Below are 16429 nucleotides of genomic sequence, written 5' to 3'. Positions count from 1 at the left end.
CCAAGCTCACAAGTAGAGAGCAACAAGAACAGTGGGATATAGTTGGTAAGTTACAGAGTCTGAGGAGCAGCGCCAGAGGTGAGAGAGAGAGAGAGTGGATATTACTAGAGAAATATTAAGGCTTTGGTTTCTATAGCAACCACAAAGAATCCACTTCTGGTAACCAAAGCAACAATCATCTTCAACTCTGGTAACCATAGCAACAACACAATTTAACTGTGGTCCCATTCCTAACTACATTATCACAGGCTTTCATAGTAATGGCCTAGAAGGGGGAAAAACCTGGTTCATATGCAAGCATAAATATATTTACCTCAGTATCTACTGATTCATACATGTCTAGCTCTTAAATATTGCCAGAAATGAAGAGAGGCAAGAGAAATTCAATATTAAGAGACAAAGAAATCACAAAAAAACAGATGCAGATATGAGAAAGATGTTGAATAGATAAGGTAGGAAATGTAAAACAACCCCAACAGCATTCAAGGTCAGACAGGTAATTTAAGCTAGCAATGCATTAACAAACAGAGAATGTGAATTGTGCTGCCATAAACATGGATGTGCTGGGTAAATGGACAAATGAATCTATCAACAGATGAATGGATTACGAAACTATAGTATAGACACACCATGAAATTTTACTCAGCCATAAAGAAGAACAAAATTATGTCATTTGCAGGGAAGTGGATGGAACTAGAGAATATTAAGCGAAATGAGGTTAGCCAGTCACAGAAAGTGAAGAGTTACATGTTTTCTCTCATATGTGGAAACTGTGTAGAAATTGAGAAACAAGAGGGACTCCAGAAAAAGGAGGAGAAATCCTAGTGGAGCCCTGGCTGGTGGTGTAGGTTGGGGGAAGTGGCATGGAGAAGGAGTCTTGATGAAGGAAACACTTTAAATAATGCTATGATCATATACAAAATTATTAATGCCAACCTCAATAACATGTGCAGGGAAGGGCAGGAGCAGGGTGATATGCAGGAAAACACAGCAAGTGATATGTGCATGTATGTTTCTATCACTCTGAAACTTACTATGATGTATAATTACAATGTGCCAATAAAAGTTTAGTGAAAAAGCAAATAGAGAATGCCTTCAGTGGTTTCACCAAGAGACTCAAAACAGCTAGGAAAGAATCAGTGAACTGAAATATAGGGCAAAAGTAATTATGCAAATTCAATACAAAAAGGAAAATTCAGAATACAGTATTCAAAAGTTGTACGATCAGCTCGGCATGGTGGCGCACGCTTGTAATCCCCAAGCTTGGGAGGCTGAGACAGGAGGATCATGCAGGTTCAAAGCCAGCCTCAGCTACTTAGTGAGGCTCTCAGCAACTTAGTGAGACCCTGTTTCCAAATAAAATATAAAATAGGTCTGGGAGTGTAGCCCGGAGGTAGAAAGCCCCTGGGCTCCACCCCCAGTACCACCAAAAAACAAAAAAAAAACCAAAAAAAAAAACAAAAACAAAAGTTGTAGTATCATATCAAGCCATGTAATATATGTGTAATTATATGTAATGTGTAATATGTGTAATTATACTTAATGTGCAATAAATGTGTGATATATGTGTGCTTATATGTGTAATGTATGGAATTTCATAATTAGAAAGATAGCATAGATCAGAATAAATATTTGAAGAAATAATGACTAATAGTTATCTGAAATAATTGATAGATACTATGCCAAGAATGCAAGAAATTCAGAGAAAACCCATCAGAATAATTGCTGACAAACACGTACATACCTGTATTATATGCTTAGATGTGTGGGATGGGCTCTCTTGGTTGGAGTCCATTGCACACACCTAAGCATATAATACTCAAACTGCAGAAAACCAAATACAAAGAAAAAAATATTGAAAGAGGCCCTAGAAAAAAAAGATACATTACTTAAAAAGGAATAACAATAGGATTCACAGCATAATTCTTATTTGAAGCCAAGAAACCAAGATGAAAATTGAGTGAAATATTCAATATGCTGAAAAAAATTAGCAACTCAGTATTTTCTAACAATCATAACTACCTTTCAAAAATGAAGGCTTTTAGCTAGGTGTGGTGATACAGGCCTGAAATCCCAGTATTTGGGAGACTGAGACATGAGGATAGAAGCTTCAAAGCGAGCATCAGCAATTTAGTGAGACACACCCCCCAAAAACATAGGGAAACCCTGTTTCAAAATAAGCATAAAAGTTGTTGAGGGTGTAGCTCAGGATTAGAACGCCCCTGGGTTCAGTCCACAGTATTGAAAAAAAAAATAGTACGGGAAGGCTTTACTTTCACCTGAAAAATGGAGAGATATAGAAAAAGGTAATGCGACTTCTTTTCTTGCTCTCTGCCATCCTGGTGGCAGCTGTTGGCTGGAGCCCATCCCACACCTAAGGCAGAAAGATGTTGGACATAAAGAAGACAAAGAAGTCTCTGGAATTGATCAATTCTAGGCTTACAGCTTATGAACAAAGGAAAATACATGCTGGGAAAAAGCAGACCTTGAAGGTGATGAGATAGGGCAAGGTGAAATTGGTCTTCCTCACCAACTACTTACCTCTGAGGAAATCAGAAATAGAGTACTATAGCATGTTGGCCAGAGTTGCCCATCACAAAAGTTCAATGATACTGAATATGGCACAATATGTCGCAAATGCTATAGAGTATGCACATGGGCTTACATTGATCCAGGTGATTCTGACATTTGAAGGATGCCAGAATAGACTAGTGGAAAATAGCCATGAATTTTTTTCTCCTTCCATCCTTCTTTCCTTCCTCCCTCCCTTCCTCCCCCCCCCCGATACTGTGGATCGAACACCCAGGGGTGTTCTACCTCCGAGCTACATCCCCAGACTAATTTTATTTTTTATTTTGAAATAGGATCTCGATAAATTGTTGAGGCTGCCTAAGAGCTGTGATCCTCCTGCCCCAGCCTTCCAAGTACTGGAATTATAGATGTGTGCCACTATGCATGGCCAAAATTTTGCTTTAATAAAGCTTGGACAGCTTGATAAAAAGAGGGCAATACCAAAAGAAGTAATTTTAGTCACAGCAAGTGAACATATGGAATATATATGATGTTATGTTCTTTCAACATACAACTGAGTTAACAGAAGTAAGAGATATTTTGAAATTTGAAGACTGATAAATAATGACCTGAGAATTTTGTTACCTAGGACAGAAGATATCGAATTCCATACAAGCTAGTGTGAAAATTAGAATGGAAATTTTAATGAAGGGATAGAGGCCAAATACAGACAGAGGGTGAATTACTGGCTAAAACAGTGATGGAAGGCAAAGCATGCTTTTGCACACTTTTCTTTCTTTTTTTTTTTTCTGTACTGGGGATTGAACCCAGGGACATTCTACCTCCAAGCTACAACCCCAACCCTATTTTTTATTCTTTATTTTGAAACAGAGTCTCACTGAGTTGGAAAGGACCTCACTAAATAACTGAGGCTGTCCGCAAACCGTGATCCTCTGGTCTCAACCTCCTGCATTCTGGGATTACAAGTGTACACTGCCATGCCCAGCTTCTTTTGCATACATTTCAAGGAACTCCTCATAGCTCCCAAAATTGGGATCAGGAAGAACCTGAAGATGAGTGCAGTGGTGCCTGCCTGTAATCCAATACATTGGGAGGCTGAGACACGAGGATCATTTATAAAAAGACAGATGCAGCAACTTAGTGGGACCTTCTTTCAAAAAAAATATAATCAAATTCTGGGAGATTAGTGTGGAGGTAGAATACCCCTTAGTTCAATCTCCAGTTCAAATCAAAATATGATTTTATATGATGGTAATTATAATAATAAGTCATTCAGTTTAATGCAATGTAGTGTACCATTGTATGGACAAATCTCAATTCAATTACCCATACCTTGGTTAATGGACTTTTAACTTCTGTCCAGGATCCAGGATTATAGCTACAAATATTCATATACAAATCGTTGTGTCCAGAATCCCTGAGAAGCACGTGTCTTTAAAATTCAATAAAGAAAAAAAATCAAACCCTCCAGAAAGAAGGTCCTCAAACTGTCAAGAGCATAATGGAAGTGAAATGAGGATGGTGGTAGTGAAATGAGGATGGTGGTATAGCTCGGAGGTAGAATGTGCCTGGGTTCCATCCCCAGTAGTGCAAAAAAGAAAAACAGAAGACTGCGAAGTTGGGAGCGAAATGAGGTGGGAAGGGTGAGGGTGTGCACAGGGTGAGTACAGCAAGCGCCCAGTTCCAAACGGGTAACCGTGCGGAGCCTGTAAAACACCGCGGTGCACATTTCACGTAGGCGTGTGGATGTTTTTGTCGGTGCCTCATCAGTGCGGCTGGGAGTGGGGCGGTAGGTAGATTTGAGAGTCACTAGCAAATAGTGGCTTCTCGAGGATCTCATCGGGAGGGTCCATCCAGTCCTCTGCCGCAGGGGCCATGTTACCGAGGCAGGGATAAAGAGACAGAGGCAGCTGGCAGGGCAGTTGCTATGCAACAGCTGAAGAAACCCACAGACTTAGGCTGCACCTGGATTGGCCAGAGGAGAGCCAAAGCTGCGGTCCTAACGAGGCCTCCATTCACACCCAGGGGTCCTGGCAAGGCCGGCATATGGAGAGGACAAAAGCCTACCGCTTATGGAGACCCTCAGCAACTTAGTGGGACCCTGTTTGAAAATCAGAAAAGTAAAAGGGGGCTGGGGGTGTGGCTCAGAGGAGGAATAGCCCTGGGTTCCATTTCCTGTACCCAAGGGGAGGGGGGGGAAATGTCCACTATGGATTCTGTCAAAAGCCCAGGTTCAAACACTATGATCCAGCAACCTCGTCCAGGTTCAAACAATGCGGTCCAGCAACCTGACTACCAGGTATGCATCCAATCGAAGGGTAGAAGGCAGACTATCAAGGAGATGTTAGCTCTTACTCTCTACATTCATTCTGGCACAGTGCACAAAAGCCAAGAAAAGAGAGTGTCACTTCAGATGAGGGAAAGAGGAAGGATGAGAAAAGGAGCTACACACATTCACAGAATACTACTGTTCTGCCATAAAAAGAGAAGGAAACCCTGTCATTGGCTACAGCATCTGTGGAACTGGAGATCATGGTGTTCAGTGAGATCAGCCAGGCTCGGAAAGACAAGTACAGCATGCCCTCGCTCCTTTGTGGAATGTGAAAACGTTGGTCTCATAAAGGTTGAGAGCAGAGTGGTGGCTAGTAGAGGTCTGGGAAGGTAGGAGGAGGGAGGGGATGGGAAAGGGCCTGTCAAAGGAAACTGCGTTATCATTACAGAGGGCTGGTAAGAAGATCGATCCCCTGAGCTATTGCAGAGAAAGAAGAGAGAGCTGCACGGTACTTTTGACATAGCTGGAAGAGGTGATTTGGAAAGTTTTCACCATAAAGAAACAAAAACAATTTGAGGAGCTAGCTATACTTAGCCCTTTTAACCGTTATTTGGCATACACGGGTATGTACACATCACATGGTACCCCACTGACACCTACACTTTTTTATATGTAAGTTAAAAATAAAGAATAGCAAACATTATACAATGTAGACGTGTAATGGAACATGGCACGGCACCCCACCGAGGCACATATTTTCTATATTTTATGCTTCTCATAAAATAAGTTAAAAAATAACCAAAGTATTGGAAATCAAATTCTCTCCCTATAAACGGAAGCTAGGCCGAAAAAGGGTCATTGGAGAAACTCTAGACTAAGAAGAAGAAACCGCAGATGAGCAAGCAACCAAGGCGACCTAACTGAGGAATTTGGCGGGGACGAGGGGTGAAAATCCCTAACGTGAGTGACATAGGATCGCAAACATATCAAAGTCAATCACTAAGCCAAACACGAGAAGGAGGGAGGGGGAGGGAATGGGGTGGGGATTGGGGAAGGGCTAAATGAGTGCTGTGTGCATGTATGCCTCCACCATCTTGTACCCTATAAAGAGATATGACTACAATGCACCCATAAAAACGTAAAAAAATTGACCCTACAAACCTCAAGACAACCTAAGTAAACAAATGAGCACACTGAAAGGAAACAACCGGTTCACAAATCTAGAGCCATGTAGAGACAACACGACAAAGGCTTTAAACAAATAAGGCGACTTAACTGACAGGGATGGGAGGGGGAAGAGAGAAACTTCCTAATGTACAGGATGTGCATCCACAAACATATTAAAGCCCATCACTGAGCCAAACTTGAGAAGGAGGGAGGGGGAGGGAATGGGGTGGGAGTTGGGGAAGGGCTAAATGACTGCTGTGTGCATGTATGCCTCCACCATCTTGTATTCCATTAAGATCTACGGTTTCAATGCACCGATAAAAAAAAAAAAAAGTTAAACAGGACCCGATAAATCTCAAGACGACATAAAATAATGAAATAACTAAGTAAATAAAATGAGCACACTGGAAAAAAAAATAACCGGTTCAAAAATCTAGAGCTGTGTAGAGGTAAGACTACGGTAAAAACTTTACAGTTTTTTCCACAGTTATCGGCCTATGCACACAGGATCTACATGCATTTCTACCCTGGGACCTTGGACGAGTTGTCCTCATGTATGAAAGGAGGATGGATAGTATCCTTCTTAAGTGAGATGTCGGGAGGATTCTGTGATCACGTTAACACAAAGAATAGTAAAGTATAAGGTAAGCCAGACATGGTGGCAAATACCTGTAATCCCAGTACTTGGGAGGCTGAGATGGAAGAATCACAGGTTCAAGGCCAGCCTCGGCTACTTAAGAAGACCCCAATTCGAAATAAAAAGGGCTGGGGGCCATGGGGGTAGTTCAAAAGTAGCATACCTCTGGGTTCAAGCCCAGTTTAAAAAGTTATGAGTTTCCTGTATCTGTGCCTGGGACAGAGAAAGCTCAAAATAAACCTATGTTTTGGAGTCCAGAGAAATCAGCATAGCGACTTATGCACGGACAACCTCTGTCTCTGCTGCTGCTGCTGCTGCTGCTGCTGCTGCTGCTGCTGCTGCTGAATAAGCTACTCAGACACTCCGTTGGAGTCCCTGTGTCAAACTTAGAACCGGGAGAATTCCGTCCCATGCCCGGTGGCTGCTGGCTTCGCTGGCAGGTGCTTCAAACCCAGCTCTAGGAATCTTCCTGCCTGGGCTGCACTCTCAACTCAAAACCTGAGCTCCTTCTAGCCGTTAACTCTCGTCCATCTTGTGTTTCCCTAGAGAGATGCTGAATACTAGACAGCTGATGGATCACAGCGCCCGGAGGCCTGACCCACTGACTGACTGCAGCAAGCCACCTACTTACTACACCACCTCTTGCACCTGAAGGCACTGTTGGCTCCATAAACGCACTCGACTGACTAGGGGGGAATGGCGTCCGGCACTGCGAGACCGGTTGAGTGCCTTAGGAGACAGCCCAGTCTCCCAGGAGAAGGATGGGGGGAAATCACGGGAAGGTTTCAGACAGGACAAAGAATGGAGCTGACGGCATTCTGCCCCAGACTGTGGCGCCTTGGCATTTGAGAAGATGCCAGAAGGAATGACGTCTTTCTGGCCTTTTCTCACCCCTCTCCCCGGAAGCTGGCCAGCAAAGATTTCCCCAAGCTTCCCAAAACGGAGGACCCCGGCAGCATGATCCCAAGGGTCCCTTCCTGCACCCAGAAGGAAAGGATGTCAGACAGGGACAGACAGGCTTGGCGAACTCCGCCTTAGTTTGCTATGGTCACGTTGTGCGCTTTGGTCTGCTGATCCCACGACTTCCTCCGCAAGGGTGTCCCCCCCAGACGCAGGTTGCCCTGGGTCTCCAGGCCGAAGGCCCCTGGGCCTATGCTACTCAAATTCATCTGCTTCTTTCTGGTTGGAGAAGAGTCTGCGTTCAGCTTGAGATGTGCTTTCCGCCTCAGAAACAGCTTCTCCAACCAAGCGTGCCAGAAGCACCACAGCCCGCGCGTGTCCTCGCACGGAGGCGCTGCCTGTGTGCCCCGTTTGGCACACCCGTTTGACCAGCTCGGGGAAGCCCAGCGACCGCAGCGGGGCACACACAGCCCGTGAAGACGACAGGCTTGAGCACTGCATCCCCAGAACTCTGAAGCCCAGTGTAGCTGCTTCCTGCCAGACCACCCCTGCCCAGGCACCAGGCAAGTCCTTTCCTCTGAACCCGGGTTCGCCAGGGCGCCATGTGCCGAGTGCCAAGACAGTTGTCTTGGCAGCTCCAGAGGAACCGGGGGAAGGTCTGGGGTCGGGGGACAGCAGCCGGCTCGTGTCACTCAGGGAAGAGGCCTGGCAGTGAGTGGGAACCAAGAGCAAGGAGCAAGTCCCACAAGAGGATGGGCCCACGGAGAGCTCAGCCCAGGAGCTTGTTCCTCCTGGACACACACCTTGCACGATTGGTCCAGGTGACGTTGGGGTGGGGGAGGAGCGGGAAATCTGCCGCTCAAAGGGTGGAAAGAAGGGTGCCTGGGTCCCCCAGGCACAAGAGCAGGGCACGGGCTTGGCATTCAGAAAGACCCAGCACCAAATCCCACACGTGGCGCGAGCCTCAGCAACCTGGTGTGCAAAATGGGGAGACGCACGTCCATCACCCATCTCCTAGGTAGGGCTGCTGAGGTTGAGGAGGACAGGCCCTAAAGCGGCCCCCGTCCCTCTGAGACCTGTAAAGGTAGCAGACAGAGGAAGCAGCTGTCTCAGCCCCTCTGGGGACCCTACAGATGGATAGCGCTGGGAAAGCCAAGGGGCGCTTCCATCCCGGGGCCTTTCCCATTTCCTGGCGGGCAGGTGGAGGACTTCCAGGTGTTGTGGTGTCAGACTCAGCTGGAGTCCTCTTGAGCATGGCCTCCTTAAGGGGTCATGTTGGGCAAATGGGGCAGAGAGCATCCAAGACCGGGCTGCAGGAGCTTGGGTGAAAGTGCAGAACCCAGACGCATTTTGCAATGGCAGTGGCAGGGCCAGTAGACGATTGGATGGGTGGCACTGCACTGCGGGTGATGAGTGGGCTCCCCTGGGCTCAGAGGAGGCAAAGAGAAGTGAGGGGGAGGGAATCCGGCGGGAACAATGCCCCCCGCGCCCAAACACACACACACACACACACACACACACACACACACACACACGACGCCAGGCGCCCACCACTAGTGGCGTCGCATGCGCACTGGGGACCTGGCGGAAAGGGCTTTTGTTGGGAAAGGCAGCGGGATGGAGGGGTCCGCGCATGCGCAGGCTCTCAGCGCACCCGGGGTGCACGGAGAAAAGGGGCGGGGTGGTCTGAGCTGCTGTGCTGGCAGCGGTAGGCGAGGGCGCGGCTGCGGGGTTTCTGGTGCGGAGGACCGACGCCATCCGAGCCCCCGGGCAAGGTAAGGATCCAGCCCCAGATAGGGCTAGGCCGGGGCAGCGCAACCCGAGACCCTGCGCGCCGCTCCCGCGCTCCAGATCCCAAGGCAACACTGGCGCTCCTGACCGGAACCCCATTAGTTCAGATAGGAGCCCTGCCCTTCATCCCCATCACGGCCAGGCGTCCAGAGCCCAGCCTGCTTGAGCCGGAGCCCAGGATCCCAAGCCAGGTGACAGACAGACAGACCGACCCACAGACAGACCCCTGCGCTCCGAGGCGAGCTTCCGCAAGACCCGAGGCCCCACTCCCACCCAGGCACCCCCAGACTACTCCAAGGGAGATGGCCGCTTGCTTCCTGTCTGTAGTCCAGCTGTCCAGGGCTCCATTTCCAGCATCACCTAGGTCCACCTCACCCCGTCCCACCTTCCCCTAGCGGTCCAGGTCCAGCGGGAGGGAGCCCAGCCTAGAGGAGAATCAGCTGAATGTCCCCGCCCCGACCTGACCACAAGGACCCTGGGATTTGGCTGCCCTGGGCTTTCTGCTGTCCCTTATCCCTGGTCTTCTGCTCCCCTGGATCGTGATCCCTGCTGTGGCCCTTAAAACGCAAGCCCTTTGTCTCTCTGAGCCTCTCTCCCCGCACCCATCCGGGGACTCTTGGGACCCTAGCCCTGCAGCACACCCCCTATTTGAATGTGGCCCTGGGATGGGGAGCCTGGCTGTCTGTCCTCAGTTCCCCTTTATGCCTGCTCGGAGTCTCCGGGGATCTCCTCTATCCCTTTGCGATGACTCTGTCCCTGACCGAGTCTACTCCATCAGGTCCCCCCCCCCACCCCGCTAACCCTACACCCCCCTCCCCGCCGCCGCCCACCCCTGAGCAGCCTAGTACTGCCTAGCAACCTGAGGATAGCTCCCTTCACCTCGCGAGACAGCCCGCCTGCCTCTGCAGCGCGCCCCGCCCCCTGACACCGCCTCCCCTCCCTCCCTCCCTCCCTCCCTCCCGGGCTGAGCTGTCTCCTCTTTGGTACCCACAGCATGGCTGAGGGGAGCTACAGGGTGCGCCCCCAAACCTCCAATGTTGGAGACATGGATGGGGGCAGGGGCCGAGCGAGGGCAGAGGGAACAGTGAGAGGCCACCACTATGAAGAAGTGGGTGCTTTCGGTGGCTATGGTGCCCTCACCACCTTCAACATCCACCTGCTCAGAGCCTTTGGCAGCTTGGGAACAAGCTTTCGCTTCTTAGGGGTAAGGCCCCTTCTCGTCCAGTCCACCTGCTGGTGGGGATCCTGTCCCCCTGGGAAGGGGGGTGGATGAAGTGTGGGGAGAGCAGGAGGCAGGCTGGGGTGTCCCAAGCCTACCCTGTCCCCTCAGAGGAGGGGTGTTAGAAGGTGTGGGGTGGCCACAGCTGGCTGACTGGCGGGAGGAGGCTGGAACACGCAGGAGGCCGGATGCCAGCCTGTAGACTCTTCTGCCCTCCCTCCCTCCCTCCCTCCCTCCCTCCCTTCTCCCCCCACCCCCTGCCCCCATCCCCACCTTGCAGAATGAGCCCTGGGATGTGGAGAACCCGGGCCGGGCCCAGAACCTGGTGGACACATTGCAGCCAGATCCAGACAACCTGGCCCGGGCTGCCCACTTTGCAGCCTCCAACCGGGCCAGCCGGGCCCCTGCAGCTGCTGCCAGGAGGGCCTTCCCTCAGGTGATGGCTAACCACTTGGCTCTAGGAGATAACGCCCCCCGGCACAGGACGCATGGCCAGGCTCGGGGGTCAGGCCCCAGGACGCCCCCGGCCTCTGCGCAGACCTCGAGGTCCTCGGTCGCCGGTGGGATGGCTGCACCTGGGCCTGCGGTGCCCCCCAGGCAGGCCCTCAGGGCCTCTCCCCCGCGGGGGGCCAGGGCCAGGGGTCCCGCCCCTCTCTGTGCTTTCGCCCACCACCCAAGGGCCAGCGAGGCGGAGGCCAGCCAGCTCCAGCCAGCCAGCCGGGTCCAGAACCAGGCTTTTGAATGCGCTCAGGCAGCAGGTGTCAGTGGCCTGGCCTTCCCACACACCAAGAGACCTGCCCCCGCCCAGGAGGCAGCCTCGGGGGGCGCCTCGGGTATGTCCCAGGCGGCACCCGCCAGGGAGGGTGCAGCCACCCGGCCCAAGGCGACCAGGTCTGGGAAGGCTCAGGCCAAGACTCGGTGGGTAGAGCCTGAGAACATCAGGGCAGCAGCCACTGTCAAGGCCAAGATGGCCCCTAGCCCCTACCCTGAGCCTGTGAAGGCAGAAGCTACTGCACAGCCCGGTGGTGCTGAGCCCTGGACCAGGATGGGAGGCAAGAGGACCAAGAAGGTGAGAGCCGTCTGCCATCTGCTCATCCCCTAGCTAGCTCCTCAGCTTTGGTCCCACCCTCGGCCTCCCCCACTCACCCCCGGCCTTTGCACTGGTCCACTTTCCCGGCCCAGGGCCTTTGAACATGTTTTGATTCTGGGTATTTCCTCTGCTCGGGCCTGGTGGCGGAAGAGCTTGGCTCAGATCCTGGCACTTAGTAAGTTCCCGGCACGTGCCAGCCACCGCTCTTACTACCCTCGCTGCCAAGTGCTGGCTGCTTGGAGCGTGTGCGCCGCCTTTGTGCACGGGAGTCTGGAATCCCTGGGTCTCTCTCTCTTCTGTGTGCCATGCAGTCCAAGCACCTGGTGGCGGACTACGAGAGCAGCGAGGAGGAGAAAGAGCCGCCTGCGGACCCACCGACCCGGAGAGCTCCTCCGCAGCCCCCAGTGACAGCTGCGCGGGCTCCCGTGGCCCGGGCTGCAGCGGCCCCCCGGCCCCCGGCGGTGGCCCTGAGGTCCCAGATACCCTCCTCGAGGCAGGCGCTGTGCTTGCCGCCCCGCAACGCGACCCTTCTGCAGGAGAGGGTAAGAGAACAAGCGCCCTCGCCTGCCTGTCACCCTCTGGCCTCCTCCCCGCCACGCCAGGCCAAGCCAGCACTCCATGGCCTGCTGGGCCTTGATGTCCTCCTGTCCCGTCCACCCCCCAGGCAAACAAGTTGGTGAAATACCTGATGATTAAGGACTACAAGAAGATCCCCATCAAGCGGTCAGGTAAGCAGCCCTGCTCAGTGGTCCCTGGCCTTCCCGGGCTTTGGCACCCCCACTCCGCCGCACCCTGCAGAGTCCCTGGATTTCCCAGAACGGGGAGCTGCCTGGCTGGCCCAGGGAGGGGTGCAGCTGCGGGCCCCTGCTCAGCCCAGGCGCCTCCCCCAACTGTCCGCCTCCTGCAGACATGGTGAAGGACGTCATCCGGGAATACGATGAGCATTCCCCTGAGATCATTGAACGAGCCACCTACACTCTGGAAAAGGTGGGTGGGGGGACACGGGTACCTTCCCACAGCAAGCACCTTGGGGCAGCCCGTGGCCAGGGGTGGCGGCGCAGTTCCCGCCCCTCCCGCTCTGGAGGCCTGCCCCAGGCCTCTGCCTCTCAGCTGGCCGCCCCAGCAGGGAGACCAGTGCCCCTTCCAGGGCACATCTGCCTGTCTCCAGAGGTGGGTGTCATCGACTGTGACCATGCCGGAGCTCCCACGTGGCCGGCCTCGCCACCGGGCTCCTTTCCCGTCCCCCCCTCCCCCCCGCCAGGATTGGGCACCAGGGAGGACCGGTCAGACCCGGATGGGGCTGTTGCCAGACGCCTGGCCCGGCATGGAGTTTGGCCTCACTCACTCTTTTTCTCCCCACTTAGAAGTTTGGCATCCACCTGAAGGAAATTGACAAGGAGGAGCACCTGTACATTCTTATCTGCACTCGGGATTCTTCTGCTCGCCTCCTGGGGAAGTAAGCAAGGGAAAGAGGGCGGTGCGCCCATCCACTGTCCCTGTGCACGGTTTTTTTTTTTTTTTATCTCTAGTCCATCTCTGTGCTGTTGACCCCTGTGGGAGCATCCTGGGGCCAGGCCTTGCGGCGGTAGGCAGGCCATTTGCACCCCCAGCTTGAGAGCGGCTTTGTGGCTTGCTACCTCCAGCGTGGCTTGGGCTTCACAGGGTGCCCCTCCAGGGAGATGCCTTGTGCAGGCCCCTGGCAAAGAGGTCCCGTTCGGACCTCAGCATGCCTGAAGCATGGGCATGCGAGGGGCTGAAGTCTCAGCAGCCAGGGTAGTATGAATTGCCTGGGCACCCTGGCACCCTACAGCCCTGCATATAGGCCCGCGGGCCTGTGCACACACATACACAATATATATAAATATGAATGCACATATACACACAGGAAGATTTCCCCACCGCCCCACTGGCTAGTCCGGGAGGGAGTGGGTGCCGCCCAGCTGCAGTGTGGGGGCCGTGGCCCGTGGACAGCCTCCCTCTCTCTGCACCTTTAGGACCAAGGACACTCCCCGGCTGAGTCTCCTGCTGGTGATTCTGGGCGTCATCTTCATGAAAGGCAACAGTGCCAGCGAGGGTGAGTGCTGTCCCTGCAGCTGGGGGGGTTGCCCGGGGCGCGCGCACCTGCCCGTGCAAACTCTCGTCCCCGTGTCCCCTCGCAGCTGTCCTCTGGGACGCACTCCGCAAGATGGGACTGCGCCCTGGGTATGACTGGCTCCTGGGCCCTGGCCCTCAGTGGGGTCCTCCTGCAGAGCAGGTCCCTGAATGCAGGGGGCGGGGCCGCCTGGGCTGGGGAGAGAGCAGAGGGCCTCACCAGGGAGGTGGGTAATAATGGTCCTGAACTCTCAGCCCTCTCTGAACTCCCTGGCCGCAGAGGCGGTGGCCCAGAGCCCGTCAGAGGCAGGGCCTCCGTGGAGCCCCTCCCCGGGGCAGGCCTGCCCAGTGTCATCCCGGCCTCTGCCAGGCGCCCTGGCCTGAGAGGCCATGTGCCGTGGCCTGGGAAGCAGGTGACCGCGCCAGGGCGTGCTCTGTGCCCACGTCGGCCCCCGACACCGTCCCGAGGCCCGGATTTCTTTGCTTGCCCTCAGGGTGAGGCACCCGTTCCTGGGCGACCTGAGGAAGCTCATCACAGACGACTTTGTGAAGCAGAAGTGAGTACCAACTGAGATGAACTCCTCTAGGCCCTGCGGGTCCCTGGCGACAGTCTGGTGGAGAAGCCGTCCCCCACCCCTGGGCCACCGCTCACAACAGTGGGCGGGGATCGCTGGCGTGGGCACTCGTGGGCGAGGGGGATGGGTGCCTCTGAGGAGTCGGCCTCTACCTCTAGGGAGTCTGACGGAAAGGTAGCATGGTGGATGTAGAACCCCGTGAGGAGTGAGACGTGCCCACTGTCTCCTCTCCTGGAGTGCCTGTGCTGCAGCTGGCTCAGCAATTGCCCCTCTACTAAAGCTGCTGAGGCCCCTGGGTCTCAGAGAGGGGAGGTCTGTGAGCATGGCCCACCGCTGGCCTGGCTGAGGGGGAGCCCAGCACTTACTGGTTTCCCGACGGACCAGTGCCAACCCTCTTCTCCCTTGGCACGCTCGCTCTCTCTCTCTCTCTCTCTCTCTCTCTCTCTCTCTCTCTCACACACACACACACACACACACACACACACACACACACACTCATACTCACACACGACCTGGCAATCATTGGTGCCCGGAGCCGCTCTGGCTTCACCTTTGCTTTCTTTCCAGGCACGCTCTGTGGCAGGTCTTTCCCGGGGTGTGCCAGGCCTCCTTCAGAAGCCTGACCGTGGGGTGTGCTCAGAGCAGGGGGCCCAAAGAATGGCTCCTCTGTTTACAACACACCCAACAGGAATCTGGGGCCATTGCGACTAGGGGCACAGCCCTTGTGGCCTCCTGCGAGCAAAAGCCCTACACCTGTCTGTGTGCACCTATGCATGGCTTCCGGGAGGGAGGGCCTGTGGGAGGCTGAGGAGCCAGGTGGAGCATGGGTGAGTGCAGGCTGCGAGCCAGAGGGAAGGCCCTCTGAAGCTCTGCGGCAGCACTGGGCCAAAGGCGGGCCACCACGCGGAAAAGCCACTCGCACACGGGTGAGCCCAGAGAGAGGGAAGCCAAGGACACCTTCCTCTCACACTCAGGTACCTGGAATACAAGAAGATCCCCAACAGCTGCCCGCCGGAGTACGAGTTCCTCTGGGGTCTGCGAGCCCGCTACGAGACCAGCAAGATGAGGGTCCTGAGATTCGTCGCCCAGGTACCCAGGGACCCCTGCTGGAGTCCGGGCCCCGGGGCGTTGGAGGTGGGGACGGGCGCATGGCCGGCCAGCAGGCAGCAGGTGGCCCTGCACAGGGCGGGGGGGCGGTCCCTGAGGTCAGGACTGCCGGTTCCCTCCTCAGTACCAGAACCGAGACCCCCGCGAGTGGAAGGCTCGCTTCCTGGAGGCCGTGGACGACACCTTCAAGATGATGGACGTGGACATGGCCGAAGAGCAGGCCAGGGCCCAGCTGCGGGCCCAGATGAACATCGGCGAGGAGGCTCTGATCGGACGGTGGAGCTGGGACGACATCCAGACCGAGCTGCTGGCCTGGGACGAGGACGGGGATTTCGGCGACGCCTGGGCCAGGATCCCCTTTGCTTTCTGGGCCAGGTACCATCAGTACATCCTGAATAACAACCGCGCCAACAGGAGGGCCGGGTGGAGGGCTGGCGGCGGCAGCGCCCCCCAGGCCGGCGGCAGTGGCGGCGGAGGCGGCGGCGGCAGCAGCAGCAGCAGCGGTGGAGGCAGAGGTGGCAGCAGTGCCAGCAGCCTCCTGGATGGCCCCAGCACCAGCTCCACAGCCCACACCCGAAATGCCGCCAGAGTCCGCACCAGCTTCTTCTCCTGGATGCAGTGAGATGTCCCCCTGCACAGACACCAGAGACCCCGCAGGTGGGCTGGGGGAGCCAGGGTGCCCTTGGGTGGGTGGGGGGGCTGAGGAGGGCCGGGGCCACCATCGCCCTCCGTGTCCCTCCCTGGCCACCGAGGTCTCCACCCTTCTCACTCTTCTTCCCTGCTTCACAGACAGACCGCGCTGAGGAGCCGCTGCCCTCTTGCTGGCTCAGAAAACAACCGGCTTTGCTTTGTCCCTCCAACCCCACACTCCAGCTCTAGGAGCCCTCTTCCTCCTCCTTCTCCTCCTGCTCCTCTTCCTCCTCCTGTTTGTCCTCGCCCTCCTCCTCCTTTAGTCCTCGCCCTCCTCCTCCTTTAGTCCTCGCCCTCCTTCTCCTCTTCGTCCTATCCCTCCTCTTCCTCTTTGTCCTCCCCCTTCTCCTCCTCCTCC

At 54.4% G+C, this 16429-nt stretch overlaps 1 protein-coding gene across 1 annotated transcript; it reads left to right on the top strand.

The window, feature by feature from the left end:
* Positions 1-9141: 9141 nt before the first annotated feature.
* Positions 9142-16003, top strand: LOC308278870 (melanoma-associated antigen D4-like; the record flags this gene model as incomplete). The annotated part of the gene is given in 14 exon segments (XM_080718871.1): positions 9142-9195; positions 9199-9283; positions 9695-9818; positions 10293-10503; positions 10799-11587; positions 11920-12150; positions 12273-12336; positions 12516-12595; positions 12973-13064; positions 13603-13682; positions 13768-13810; positions 14194-14256; positions 15249-15363; positions 15506-16003. Coding segments are annotated over 14 exon segments (2529 nt in total).
* Between the last annotated feature and the right edge of the window lie 426 nt (positions 16004-16429).

This window comes from Muscardinus avellanarius (assembly GCF_963383645.1).
Source record: "Muscardinus avellanarius genome assembly, chromosome: X".
Classification (NCBI taxonomy): Eukaryota; Metazoa; Chordata; class Mammalia; order Rodentia; family Gliridae; genus Muscardinus; species Muscardinus avellanarius.
The sequence above is the reverse complement of the archived record's forward strand: the minus strand, read 5'-3'. Positions and strand labels throughout refer to the sequence as shown.